Raw genomic sequence first — 15,058 nt, 5'->3', positions numbered from 1 at the left:
TACATTGACCCCCCACCACCCCACTCGATCTCCTGACCCACTCCTCTGGTGTTCGCCGGTCTAGCTCTTCAGCAAGATATGTGGAGCCAAATGTAGCCCTTATAGGCCCCCGAATCCATCTTCCAATACTCATGATCTGCTCCTTGTGCATCCCCCACCCATCTGCCGTTTTAGCCGCGCTAATTCGGAAAGAATGCAGCGCGAATCCTAGCCCCGCCAGCCCAGTTGCATCGATTGTTTTCTCAAACATTCTCCTAAACTGATGCCCCTGATCCATCCTGGTGCATGAATAGCTGTCCCTCACCCCATCCCCTTAGTGCTATGAATTCCCTGATAGCGGACGCCGGGCAAATAGTCCTGTCGATGTGCACCCTTTCCCTCTTGGTCAGTCTTTGGCTTTCTTAGCAAGAGCTGTACCGGATCATTCCCCCGGAACGTAACGTCAGACAGCGCAAGCCCCTCCTTCTATCTGTCTTTAATGGGCCAGCATTTCCCCTAGCTGGAAAGCCCCATACAATGCTGCAACGAAAGCAGCCCAAAAGAGTGCAGCCTTCTAGGCATCCCTGCAAATTTGCCCCAAAAGCGATATGATATGATATATTATATGGCATTTATAACATGCCTATACACAAGTGTTTCAAGGCGCGACGAGACAAGGGGGGGGAACAAAGAGGGATGGACAATGATTCTACTAGGCCAGATGTCATTCAGATCGCACAAGTGTGTGGGAAGGGAGGTCGGGAAAGTGCAGTACATGGGAATAGATAATAACAATAGTAAAATAGCGGCCAGCATGTGGCAAATGCATGCATAAGTGCGGACATCAGCTATCGAGGTCTGGTAGGGGGACTGTACGGATACAGAACAGTCCCCAAGTGCGGGGTATGCCAGGTGGGCAGTGCAGGTGTGTGACGTTGTTGGGGGGGAGGACCAGGGCCCAGGATCAGAGGGTGACCTGGTAGCCAGTGCAGTACCGGTTTCAGCCAGGAGGTCAGCAGAGGAGAGGAGGAGAGAAAGCATGCAGAAGCAAAGAGAAAGGTTTTGAGGTGTTTCCGGAACCGGAGATGGTTCTCCTCAAGTTTAAGGGAGGCAGGGAGGTTGTTCCAGAGGGAGGCACCAGCTGAGGAAAGAGATCTACCACCAACTCATTGCTTGGAGAAGCGAATGACCTTCAGGGAGTTGGAGGCAGATGAGCGAAGAGCTCATGAAGGAACATATTTAGGAAGAGCGAGTTGAAGGTATTGAGGCCTCAGACCCCAGAATGCCTTGTGGATGATCACCAATCCTTTCAATTTCTGCAGGTCTAGTGTCCTCCTTGGCCCCCCCCCCACTTCGTTGCCCATTGTACACCACCCTGCCAGAGCACTTTTAACAGAAAAATCATTTGAAGGACGTGGCACCCCATGGAGACCTGATCCAAATCTGATTGCTGCTTCTTTCTTTTTTGCAGTCCCCGCTACCACCCCTTTGCCACCCCTTTGCCGTGAAGGTGGGTTAGGAACATGATCAATGTCTCCCAGTGAAATAAGTCGCCACTCCCTTTTTCCTGGCAAAATTCCCTGTATTCCCGGAAATCTCCCTCATGAGCTTTCTTTGTTTTCCTGGTGCGTGATCCAGCAATCAAGGGTGCTATAAATGGGAACCAAAACTCCAGAGGGTATCGAGGAAAGGGGTCATTACCGCCTCTGCTCGAGGCAACCAGCTGCGAAACTCCTGCATCTTGAAATGAGACAAAGCATCAGCTGTGTTATTGAGCACTGCTGGGACATGCTTTGCCTGGAAATGGGCCCCTCCCCTCAAGCATACCAACACCATGTGCTTCAATAATCTCAGTACCATGGGGCAAGTTGCCTTTTGATTGTTGATTGACATTACCACCGACATGCTGTCGGACCAGAACAATACGTGCTTCCCCTGCTGCCCCTCACCCCATATAGTTAGAGCCACCAAAATTGGGAATAGTTTCAGGAATGGGATATTTCATGTCAGGCCACTTTCTGCCCATTAAACCGCCAATCTCTTGCCACACCACTGCTTTCCTCAAACGGCCCGAAGCCCACGCTTCCTGGTGCATCAGTGTACAATCCCACTTCGCTGTTGGGATGCAGTGTATCCGGCCATATCTAAACCCTATCAAACCCAGATAAGAACCTGTTCCACACCTTAATGGTGGCGGACAGCCTTGTGTGATGGTGTTTCTCTGTCAGCCCCGACATTGCCAAGGCTATTGACTCTGAGAATGGGCGGCCCACAGGTATGATCCTGAGTGCAAAGTTTACCTGTCCTACTAGACGCTGTAGTCAACCCAGGGTGACCTTCTTTGCTCGTAGGCAAGTTGTCACTGACTCTCTGAATTCCTCCACCTTACTGACTGGGAGTCGGCATATTCTCTGTATCGAGTCAATCTCTATGCCCAAATATGTGATTGTGGTGACGGGTCTCTCCATTTTGTCTTGTGCCAATGGGACCCCTAGCTCTCTTGCTACTTCTTGGAATGCTGTTAGCGTGTTCAGGCATTGCTTAGACCCAGGCGGGCCCAAGAACAAGAAATCGTCCAGGTAATGAATCACCCTGGCCCCAGCCATCTGCTGTTTTGTGACCCATTCCAAGAAGGTACTGAAAGTCTGAACGTAGGAGCAAGATGGCCGCTGGAGAGTGAAGTCGCACTCTCATGAGCTCCCGGCCGGACCCATGAAAGGAGGTAGAAAAGCAAAAAGCCTCCCAGAAAGCAGGAAACATTTGCACCCCGATGAGAAAGATTGCAGCGAAACAGTGACGGAGAGTCTGATGTCGATGACTGCAGCCTAGGTAGCAACATCGCCCGATACTGCAGAGAAAGAAAAATGCAGACTGGGGACGCAGCGCAGTGAGGAAGCGAGCCACCGGAGGTGAGGAGCAGCCGATTGCAGGTGTGAGAGAACCCTTCAAGGGAATACAAAGATAGCGCATGGCTGTCATCCCCCCTCCCGGTAGGGGGAGTGCGAGAAAGATCTGAGGTAGAGATTGGGCTGATAGGTCAAGCGGCACACCGAAATAGAGGGAGAAGCCATGCTCCAGTAGGCGGGAGCGCAACGAGAAGGGGGAGGAGAGCCCTGCGTTGGGGGGCCATAACAGAAAGTAGACCGTGGTACACAGAGCTGGCCTTTGGCACCCGTACGCAGAGGCAGATCAGCCTGGTGCCGGGCTCCCTACACTCGAACATCGGGCGTGGACACCTGTGAGCCTTCGGCCCCACAGGAAGTGAAAAGATAAGGCGCCCCATTCCCCTCCGGGTCGCCAGTAAAAAAAGAAGGTGATCACCCACACCCCTAGCAGTAGTTTGGCCCCCAAAAATGGAGGAGAGGACGGAGACTAGGCCCGGGGCCTCCCAGCATAAGAAAGGGGGCACTAAAAGCCAGCTGGGCACCACCAAAGAAGATGGAAGCGGCACATTGTGGAGGCAAAGGTTCTCCCAGGCAGAAGGGCCCCCAAGCCAGGTTGGAAGGAGGTGGCATATAGTAGCTGGATCTGTGCAAGGGCGCAAATCGACAGGCAGGCCCAGGTGGAGCCTCAGACCATTGGTACACAAACAGATGTCTGGGACAAAGGGGCAGCAGACCCCAGTAGCTGCAGAAATCCAAGAAAAGGAGCGAGGAGGGGCCAGTTAGAGAGGTGCTGGCAATGTCACCTTGTAGAGATGACACCTGCAGAACCGGGATAACAAGAGAAAGAGGACGAGATTGCCCCCATATCGGAGGAAATGGCCCTCGTAAAGAAGATTTGCTGACCTGCCTAAGGGGTACGGAGGAGAGGATGACAGCAGCGTTTCAAGAACAGATGGCTAATCTAAAAGAGGAGTTAAAGAGCTCCTTGAAATAAGTCAGCAGGGATATTAACTCCCTAGGAAATAGAGTGTACATAACTGAACTAGGCCTATCAGAACTAGACAAGGAGGTGCGCCAGAATTCCGATATATTGGAACAAATTGCCACAGCCACGCACAACCTGGAAATCCAGGCGGAGGACTTAGAAAACCTATCGAGACGGTCCAACATAAGAATTAAAGGCCTGGCTGAAGTAAACTCTGAGGCTGATCTGAAAATAATGGTGCAGCAGTGCTTTGCAACACTTTTAACCGATACCGCCCCGGAGGAGATACGGATCGACCGGATACACAGGGTGTGTCTGAAGAGGAGAAGCGAGGGCACCAGGCCAAGAGATGTGTTAGCTGCGCTGGCCTCCTATGAAGAAAAATACAAAACACTCAGGGCAGCCAGGGGCAAGGCTACCATATCCATCAAAGGATCGCAGGTGAGCCTATTTCAAGATCTGTCCACTACTACACTCCAGAAAATAAGAGCTATGTGGCTTGTAATGAGAACTCTGGTGGAAAAAAATCCCTTACAAATGGACCTTCCCCTTTGGGTTACTATTCCCCTGGGACAGAAGACAGCAAAGAGCTACCACTTGCACCGAAGGTCTGGCGATACTCGGGATGGAGGAAGACGAGGACGAGCCCGTGGATTGCACGCGCAGAGCCCAACAACAGAGACACAGACCATGGACATGGTCCACCGCGCAAGGAAAGAATGGAGACAAACCGAAAGGCACCCTAGGGAGAATAGGGGACGAAAAGTGATTCCGACCCAATAAGCTAAATAACATACAATGACAGCCAAACAGTCTGACTGACAGAGAAGAACGGGCATGCAAGTAACGGGAGAGAAGAGCGACAGAGGTGCTTTTGAATAGGATATCGCCTGAAGCGGAGGGGAGGGAGTATGGCACCAATTGGAATCCCAGGTCAGTGCAACCTTAGGGGTACGGGTAGAAACGTGTGCCAGTTCCGAACTGGCTGGGATGTATCTGTGGATACGGAGCATAAATCGGGAAGGGGGTGGGATCGGGGGATCTTACAAGGGGACCGGGTAGGGAAGGGAAGGAGGGATGGAAAAGGGGAACCACACAGAGGGGCTGTAAAAACACGGAGGGTCAAGGATATATAGAGAGTCCAAAATGTGCCTTGGAGAGGCAACGACATGGCTAAAATTGAACCGTTACTAATTCTCTCACATAACGTTTGGGGCATGAATACCCCGGTAAAGAGGAAGAAGATAGGTACACAGATAAAGAGGAACAGGCGGATTTGATAACATTTCAAGAAACACATTCTAGGAAAGGGGATGGTCAAAAACAACATATACACCAGTTCACAAAAATGTACCAAGCGAACGCCTGGAATAAAACAGCAGGAGTATTAGTGGGCTTAAAAAACTCGCTAGGGGCTAAGGTTACGAAAACATTAGCTGACCCGAATGAGAGGTTTATTTTTCTACGCTTCCTGTTGGAGAAAAGGTGAGGACAATCGGCAACATTTATGCCTCCAACACGGGACAGGACTCTTCCTACATCAGGCACTGGGCAGATTAGAAGGCTTTGCAGAAGGGGAAATCCTCCTCACTGGAGACTTTAACATCGCTTGGGATCCCGAAAGGGGTAGGAGTGGCCGGGTTATCAGTAAAGGCCAACTACCATCTAAAGCAGTATGCAACAGATTGGCAGGAATGGCAATGAGAGACCTCTGGCAGGAAAAAAAAGGGGCAGGAGACGGGGTATACTTGCTTCTCCCAGGTCCATCGATCATCCTCCAGAATGGACTATGCATGGGGCACCCCCGGGATATTAGGACGACTAACTAACATAGAGGTAGACCCGATTTTCCTGTCTAATCACCCACCTTTAAAGATCCATCTGAAGGGGCTAAAACCGAATAAACCACAGTGTTCCTGGAGAATGCCAGGAGAAATTCTTAGGAATGAAGTGGTGACGGGTAAAATAGCAGACTATTTTGCATTGAACGATACACAGGGAGTCATCCCGGGCACAGTATGGGATACCATTAAGGCTGTTCTGAGGGAGAAATTGATCTCCCTAAAATTCCTAAGAAGGAAAGAGAAGGATAAACTACAAAAGGGCTTAAAAAAGCCAAAAAAGAATTAGCACGCTCAAGAACAGGGACAATATAGACAAGGTGAAAGAAGCACAAAGACAACTTAGGATGCTCAGGTTCACTAGGGCTGAGAGCGCTCCTTTAAGTCTTAAGCAGCGCTACTATGTCTGGGCTAATAAGATTATTGCAAGATTATTCAAACAACAGAGAGGGCAGAGTCATTTAGGGGGAATTAGGCAACCGGATGGGTCCATAACTTCTGACTCACAAGGGATTGTACAGGCCTCCGTAACCTACTATAAAATGCTTTATTCATCCGAGTGCCTGAGTGACCGCAAAATAGAGGCCTTCTTAGAAGGGGTGAAGTTGACTAAGGTCATGGGAGACGAGGTAGAGAGGTTGATCATATGCTACCTCTCCCCTGCCCTCCTCCCCTCCTTTTTTCAGTTTCTTTCTGCTGTTTCCATCCTTCTTCTGCCTTTTCTTTTTCTATGGCCTCTGCCATACCTAGCTCTCATATGCGACCTCTCCACTGCCCTCTTTCCCTCTTTTTTTTCTGTTCTTTTCTGCTTTTTGCATCCTTCTTCCGCCTTTCCTTATTCTATGGCCTCTGCCGTACCTAGCTTTCTGCTACCTCTCCCCTGCCCTCTTTCCCACTCCCCACCCAACTCCCCTACCCCTAATCGACCTTTCCTTCAGAGAAAGGCAAACCACCTTCTTGCCCCTCAGGGCGCAATGATTGGGCCTGCAGCCCTATTTATTCCCAACACCCAGAGCAGCCCCCTGGCCGTTGCAGCCCCCTGGGCAAAGGAGCCCAAGGCAAAGGACAGTTCCAACAAAAGCAGCTCCAGATGGTGTCCGCCGCAGAAACAGGAAGCAGGCAGCCGTCAACCAGCAGCAACAGACAAAGTAAGTGTCGTGCGGACAGGGGGCATAGAAATCACTCCGCCCCACTTAACTGGCCCACCTCTCTCATATCTTAACTTCCCCACCACCCAAGAGCTTATAGCTTGCATGTACCCATTTCTATTTAGCAACTGTTGCCCGATATATACTTACTGATTTGCGAACTGTGTTGCCTAAGCCATGTCTCACATCTAGGAGAACTGTTGGTTAGTGATATCTCTCATCTAGGTAGACTGTATTCTAACTGTGCTAGCTAGTCCAGTCAGAAATGTGAATATTAGCTTGCATCACATCTAGACAGAATTGTAAATATTAGCTTGCCAGCCATATGTCACACCCGGATGAACTGCGTTAGTCGGCCATTTGCCACATCTAGGGGAACTGCGTTAGTCAGCCATTTGTCATCCCTGGGCAAACTATGTTGCTTAGCCATCACTCGCATCTGGATGAACAAATCCTAACCCTCAACCCTTCGCATACACCTCTCACATACTGACTAATGGTAACGAGAACTCCTCAGCACAACGAACCGCATATACTTCACAACACTGCAACAAGACATTGCACATATAACCTTGCACAACACCACATGACGGCAGCCTCTGAATCTTGCACCAGGCTCGGTGAACAGTCATCCAAACTGAAGCTGCCAACAGCACATCACGGCTCCCTTGCTCTTTTCCCACTCCTCATGCCTGTCCTCTACATAAATATTTTTTAAGTGACAAGAACAATTTTCTTGGATTTTCCTTCTGTTAAGTTGAGGTTAGTGCTCTAATGCTCACAGGAGCTTAATCCTCTGAGGGTAGAAAGGTGGGATTCCCCAATGCCCCTTACTGGGATCATGCAGTGGGTAAAACAGCCTCAAACTGTTCAAACATCTTATTTTAATCCTTGTAGAGATACCTTAAGGGTTTTGGCTGAAATCGAGCCTTAGAAAACGCCAAATGAAAATAGAGCTCTCAACCACAGACCATGCGATAACTAATCTTTAGATGCCCCCCAGTGGAGGAGCTAAGGGCGACTGCATCCCTTTGGCCAGGAGTCAAAAGGAAGTTGGCATGGCACTAAAGAGATTGCAGTTTTTGTTTATGTTTATATAAACTGTTTGTTATTGCTGAGGATTCCCAGCCTGTTGACTGGGAACATTCACTCACATGTAAATCTATACAAAATGTAATGCTCGGGAAGGGTTGCAAATGAGTTCCCAAGTGCTCCTAAATGTGGTAGGTATGGAACAGACACTAAAGGAGAACAGAGCAAAGGTCACACGCGTAAATACAATAAATATTCAAATCCCAATTGATTCAGAGTGTGGAGAGGGAAGAGTCTCAGTCAGATAACCAAATTATAACATCATATTTTAATATTTATCAAAAACATCATACTAGCATAAACATATTTATTACATTCACACAATAACATCCTAAAATGAATTTAAATGTATATCAACATAGGCAAAATATCCAAAAATATCAGAGAATAAGATAAAAGCAACCTAACATATACTGATAGATGTAGATCAAAGGCACTCAGCACTTTTTTGACAGCACCTTCAGACTGATTAACATATACTGCTCATGAAATACAGATGGATTTGAACTACATCTAAATTTAAATGTATTTTAGGATGTTACTGTGTGAATGTAATAAATATGTTTATGTTATTATGATGTTTTTGATAAATATTAAAATATGATGTTATAATTTGGTTATCTGACTGAGAATCTTCCCTCTCCACACTCTGAATCAATTGGGATTTGAATCATTTTTGTATTTACTCGTGTGACCTTTGCTCTGTTCTCCTTTATATATTGCTCCCCTGGTCCACGGTTTAGGGGATACCCATCACTTTTGCTCTTCTCTATGGAACAGACACTAAGCCTCACAAAAGTGATCCAGTAGCGAAAACTGGGATTAGCATTCCCATCTCCTGGCACCCCAATTAGCAATTTACCTCTGTACCTGAATCTGAAATTGAAAACCCACAGATTGTCGCAGAAAAACTAAAGTGGGTTGTGCCAAAGGCTGCGTACATGAAACACTTGTGTACAGACACGTTATAAATGATTTATCATATCATATCATGGGGATGCTTAATTCTACTGTACACAGTATCCTGCACTCTGCACTAGCAGACTTGCTCGTAGACGGGCCTTTTCTATTGCCAATAATCACTATGGTGCATTTTTAATGCTTGCATTTTCATGTGCATGGTTTCTAAACATGTCTGTCACTAAGTAAACTCGAAGGTATAATCTTAAAAATCACTTTTCAGGAAGCTATATTTTACAATTCACATGAGACTGACAATTTAGCAGCCTAGGACCGTCCAGGTCAGATTGCTATGAGAGAAAACAGACAGGCTTGATTTATTCGGCACTGGTCACAGGACAGATTGCAAGTGCACGCAATGTTACCTGACAGTCTATAAAAAACACCATAGAAATGCTACTCAACAACATAACTCCTGGTCTTCGGGGGCTAACAAAACAGAGCCAGGATCCAGCCCCTGGCAAGCACTATACAGTGCCAGGTCACAATCATACCCCCCTCCTCACCAAGCCTTTCCGAGTAATGCAGCCGGAGTCAAAATAGCCGACACCGCTCACGTTCTTCTCTTCCAGATCCTTCCTAAATGTAATAGAATAGTATGTTTGCCATTTATGTAGCAGGCACCACCAATGGAATTGTACCTTGGCACTTGATAATAGGTGTTATGATTACCAAACTCAATAGTACTCAATTTATCGACCATGTAAGGATGAAGGGATGAGTCGACCCTGCAGGAGTCGAACCAACTCACTGTGTTATCCTACGATCATAAAATTAGTTTAGCTTTTTAAATCATACTTTAAACATTCTTAATCAGCTGACAAAACCTTATAGACACCTCTTTATGGCTAATCAGATCTAAAAACGTCCACCTTCCTGTCAATGTACTATAGCCAGTTGGGCCTCTAATTCTGCCATTGGGTCGCCACTGCCAATGGCTTTGCCAAGCAATGTGCATAGGCCTGTGCCAGATCGGGAAGTCTTAACATAGATGCAGGAAATACACATTGTTAGAATGTAAAAAAGGAAATGGACAGCATTCAATATGAACGAGCAATGACGCATGAAAAGTTATGGAGAACAGAAGCATCTGGTGTCCATACAACTTTCAGGCACCAGACAGCACAAGGCTGTGCAAATTCACAATCACCAATAACGGCACAATACTACCTGACAAAAAGCTTCCTTAACTCAGCTAATCTTTCATTACATCTTTACTAGTCACTCTTAAGTTGATGGTGAATAACGAGATGTACTGGGAGCCTGCATTATTCCACAAGTCATACCTTACAGAGCCGACAGGTTTAGCGTGGGACGCAATGGATTCTGGGATGCAGGCTTCCTCCTGGCACTCCTTGATCAGTGTTTCCTTGATTCCCAGTCCTGTGGAGATTCCCCCTGCAGCCTGTACACACGAAGGGGAAAGGAAGACACTGGTGAATAGATTTCGAACCTCTTTCTGCAGCTCTCAGTCTCAAACCGAGTTTGTGAACATCGCTCCCACCAAAATGGTACAAACCTTTAGTCATGGGAGGACAATGGCAAGATCGTAAACATGTACAGACGGGGAACTAAGGAGAGCAATAAGGGGGGATATAACAGTGACATGGCAGGATTCCTAAAGGGAATAAAGGCCATAGGGGCCAGCAGTCTCCAGCACAAGGGTACTCGGAGGTAAAGAGATTACAATGCATGAGATTTGTATTTGTATTTTATTGAATTTATATAGCACGTTAATCCAAAGTGCTTTACATGAGAACAAGAAGAAATACAACAAGTATAAAATGGCAATTGAATCACAACTCGAAAACAGTACAAGGAACAATTTACATTATTGCTGAGGTAAGGATGGAGTGGAGAGGGACAGAGGAGTGAGGGGGAATGGGAGGTATGAGTGCAGGTGTAAGCAGAAGTAAGAAGGGAGGTGACAGGGTGTGAGGAAGAGGAGAGGGAAGAATAAGACTAGATAACAGCAGGAGGTAGAGTAGAAGGGAGTAGAGAGGAAGGAGAGGGTATAGAGGTAAAGGAGTAAGAGGTGAGGCATGGGCGGTGGGAGAAGTAGAAGAGGAAGTGAGAGGTGTTAGGGGGAAATGGAAAAGATAAGATTTTAGAGAAGAGCCAAAGGAAGGGTAGCAGGGAGAAGAGCGGATGGGGAGGGGGAGGCGGTTCCAGTGGAACGGAGCAAGGAGTTGGAAAGAGCGGGAGGGGGCGCAGGTAGGGGGAGGAGGAGAGAGTAGCAAAAGATCAGCAGAGCGAAGAGAACGAGAAGTGGAGTAGAGAGTAAGAAGTAAGAAGGGAGGAAAGGTAGGGGGGGCAAGACCATGGAGGGATTTGAAGACAAGACAGAGGAACTTGAATGTAAGCTGGGAGTGAAAAGAAAGCCAGCCTAGAGAGGTGAGAGAAGAGGAGATGGAGTCAAAAGGTGAGATATGGCGTTAAGTCCAGCATACCACTACCTTTTCTCACTAATAAACAGGCAAACACATAAAAATAAGCTAAAAAATAACCACAACAAAAAAAAGGTGGAAAGGTGCCTGACCCCTGCTTCCAACCACACCAATCTAAATCTATGTTTGGATCAGTGCAGGGGTGTGTGCCCGGTGGCACCCTGGAATCAGCTCTGGCTGTTGCTGTGGGTTCCCGTTGACATCCACCAAACGAAGCGCAAGGATCCGATCGAGATGAGCGCATGGAGGGAAGAAGTTAATAACCCCCTCTCAATCAGCTATCAATCTGGTTTATCTAGTGGACTACAGTAGATATCTACAGTGGTCTTGGTCTCATGGTTTTCTCCTGATTCTCTGGAATACAGGTTCACAGCTTCACTGCCTGAAACTATAACTTCTGCAAGTTTGTGTGTGAGCCCTTATTGAGGTAACTGTAGGCCTTTCCACCCTGGAACTCAGTCTTGTGCTTCCTCTGTCACCTGGAAGTCTAGTGGTCTATTCCTAACTTAATGCCTGCTCTGAGAACAACAAGAAGAGGAAAAGAGTGCTGCAACAACTATGCATGCGAACGTGGCAGCTGGGGTCGATGCCTCCACTGGTCAGATGTTGACTAAAGCAGTCCCCCTGCGATGCCTATCATTGGCAAAGGAGAAAATAGCACAGTCAGTCAGGCCCGAGATCAAAGCAGCCACCGCAGAACTGTGTAAGACACTTTCAGACTTGGCGCAAGACATAACTCCAGGAAAAATGGAATCCGCCTACAGAGGCAGTTGGATGATACAAAACAGAATATTGATATGTTGCTCATCATGAATTAATATTTAGAGAACAGACACTAGCGAGAGAACATGATGGGACTCGGGTGTCTGATCTGAAGGCCTGGATCCTACAAATAGTCAAAGCTATATTTCCAGAGGTAACAAAGAAAGATATCACACTTGACAAAATCCATACAGTGGGCCTGCTCCATAAAGGTCTCAAGACGCAGGCTTATGAAATTAAGTTGCATGCATACAATACCAAAGAACACCTTCTAGGGGTTCACGTGAAATTTTCTATCAAGGCCAAACTCTCTTTAGCTTTCAAGATAACCCTGGATGGAGGAGAGTACCGGTTCAGCATCAGAAAAGTATAGATCTTAAAATATAGCTGGCCCCTGACCTTCCACCTCCAGAAATAGCCATAATCAATTGTGTGAGAAACCTGAGGGTATCCTCATACCTACTCCCCTTGGATCCTCTTCTCAGGTGGTCAGTGAAAGGCCCTTGCTTTTGGATTCTGACCCTGGGGGTGGAGAAGCGAGGAAGGATCACCTGGATGGAGGGTCCTTGGAGATTGGGGAGAGGGTATCCGCAGGTGAGACATGGTATCCCCCTTTCTCTTGTGAGAACAAACCTAACCCTCCCCCAGCCTTTATGGGCTATTGCAAAACATCTTACATCAGTTTCCCTCGTTCAACCCACTATAGTACTGGGACGAGATAGAGGTGACTAGGAGTAGTGAACACTAGTAAGTCATTTCACCACTTTAGTACTGAGATGAGGAAAAGGCTTGCAGAGCGTTGTAAATATCAGCATGTCCCAAGTGCTCCACTAATTGCGACCAGGCAATTACAATTTGGAACTCGCGCCTGCAACCAGTCAAGTGGTTGCAGGTGTATAAAAAGGGAGGAGACCAATAGCACCCAGACCAGCAGGGAATCCTGTTTGCGAGGAAGCAGCCAAGGTGGGTCCGGCAGGAGAGCCAGGAAGCTGGCAGACGACCCCAAGGAACTGTGGACCGAGGGCCAGGCGGCCACGAGAAGACGACAGGTGTGGGAGCAGCAATGATCGGAGGTTCGCAGCTGGAGCTGCAAATGCAGAAGAAGCAAGGTGACTGACATCGTCCGCAGAGGGAAAGCGGAGCTGCCGCCCAGAGATCGAGAGAAAGCGAAGTGTGAGCGGGACTCATGGTTGAAGGAAAACATGCAGGTGAAGTCGAAACGGAAAGCCCAGGTGCCCGGAGAAGACACCATGGACCGGTGAGTGAAGAGGGAAAGTGACTCGAGCCGGGGTGCTCCTGGGGGCTGTGGGAAAACCAAAATGAATGCCAAATGAATGAAAAAGCATATGCATGAGGAAACAAACCCAAAGCCGTGGGTTGAGAGAAAATTAAGGACAACATAATCTGCAAGCGGCAGGGTAAAAGATCACAGATATTGAATACCAAACAAAATAAATGTTTTTGGCAAAGTTGTGGCAAGTGTATGTGAAACTCAGATGCTGCCTATTTGAAAGCAAAGTACGAGCCATTTAAAACACAGAAGAAAGCAAGTATGGAATATTGTGAGAGAGCGTGAAAGCAAGGTGGTGAAACCAACAAAACCACTGTGAAGCGAACTGTGCCTAAATACATTGTGGCACGGCCAAAGACTGACAAAGGATATGTCACATATTGTGGCAATGCCAAGAGTCTGACAAAGAGAAGCCAAGTGAGTGTGAACCTTCACAGAGGTACAGATACAGAAGAACCTGTGTGGGCTAGAGAGCATAGGGTTCCTGGTCATGTGACCTGTAATGGGTGGACTGTGTGGTCTAGCAAATGCGCCTAGACCAGAGAACCCCAATTGTGAAAGCCAAAGAAGTTGTTGAAGTGTAATAAGAAAAAGCAATACGATTGAACTGTTAATAAAACCCAGAAGGAGTGTAAAGTTGATTTGGGGCTGGCTTTGAACATTTCAAGATTGAAAATAAATATAAATTGACTATCTTGAACTTGGAGGAAGGGAATCCCGAGGTTTTGTGGAGCTGTCTTGAACTTGGGCAGGGAGAAGCTCAGAACTTTATTTAGAACACTATTTCCTTTATTGTTGACATCCCTACACCTTTTTAACTTTAGTAGTGAGGGCAAGTATAGGTTTTGCACACAGATTTTTAAGTTGAACTTTCTGACCTAGACTTTCCTTAGTTTCTTTAGGAATGGAAATCCACCTTAGCATAGGGCAAGTTAGACCTTCATCCATCCTCACATTTGAGTTAATAAAACAATTCTGTTTGAACTTTGAATCTGTTGTCTGTGTCTTGCTTCATGATGACGTCATAAATGGTGTCAGAAGATGGATGCGGTTCAACTGATACAAGTTGGAGGACCCTAACATTTGAAAAGCTAAGTGTCAGAGCATCAGAACCCTCAGTGTCCACAAAGGGCTCTATTGGGTTTGATATGGAGCAGTAGGGGTGAGATTATTCCTCCAGGTGAAAGAATGCAAATGGACAAGGGGGGGTCCTGGGAGTCTCTCTGCCAGACATTAGTCCTGGTTACGAGAGACTTACCCAGAGTCTTTAGCTCACTATCTTTCACAGAGAAGAAATATCCCAAACATATCAGTCTTTGTCCTGCCCAGGGGCAGTCCAGCACCGAAATGCTAGGCAATTCTTCTCTGAACAAGAGTACCAACAGCATCCCCAGACTGATATGTTTGGGATATTTCTTCTCTGTGAAAGATAGTGAGCTAAAGACTCTGGGTAAGTCTCTCGTAACCAGGACTAATGTCTGGCAGAGGGACTCCCAGGACCCACCCGCTTGTTAATTTGCATTTTTAAGTAACTTTGGGTCTCATCCTAAGTTACTAGTGGAATCCAGACGTGGAGCCCTTGCTCACTATTCTTAGAGAGGCACAGCTCCTCCCTACTGATGAGGTCCAACCAGACCAAAACACGTGTCTCGGGATGCTGTTGGTACT

General features: G+C 47.1%; 1 protein-coding gene across 4 annotated transcripts in view; it reads right to left on the bottom strand.

Moving 5' to 3' along the window:
* Window positions 1-15,058, bottom strand: part of LOC138569469 (uncharacterized) — a 442,006-nt gene that overhangs the window by 74,847 nt on the left and 352,101 nt on the right. For all 4 annotated transcript variants that reach the window (XM_069647461.1, XM_069647462.1, XM_069647459.1 and 1 more), the window contains one exon: window positions 10,177-10,295. In XM_069647461.1, the coding sequence (XP_069503562.1) occupies window positions 10,177-10,295 (119 nt within the window). The remainder of the gene's footprint in view (window positions 1-10,176; window positions 10,296-15,058) is intronic.

This window comes from Ambystoma mexicanum, chromosome 2q (assembly GCF_040938575.1).
Source record: "Ambystoma mexicanum isolate Mex_15411 chromosome 2q, UKY_AmexF1_1, whole genome shotgun sequence".
Lineage (NCBI taxonomy): Eukaryota > Metazoa > Chordata > Amphibia > Caudata > Ambystomatidae > Ambystoma > Ambystoma mexicanum.
This window is presented reverse-complemented; position numbering and strand designations above follow the sequence as displayed.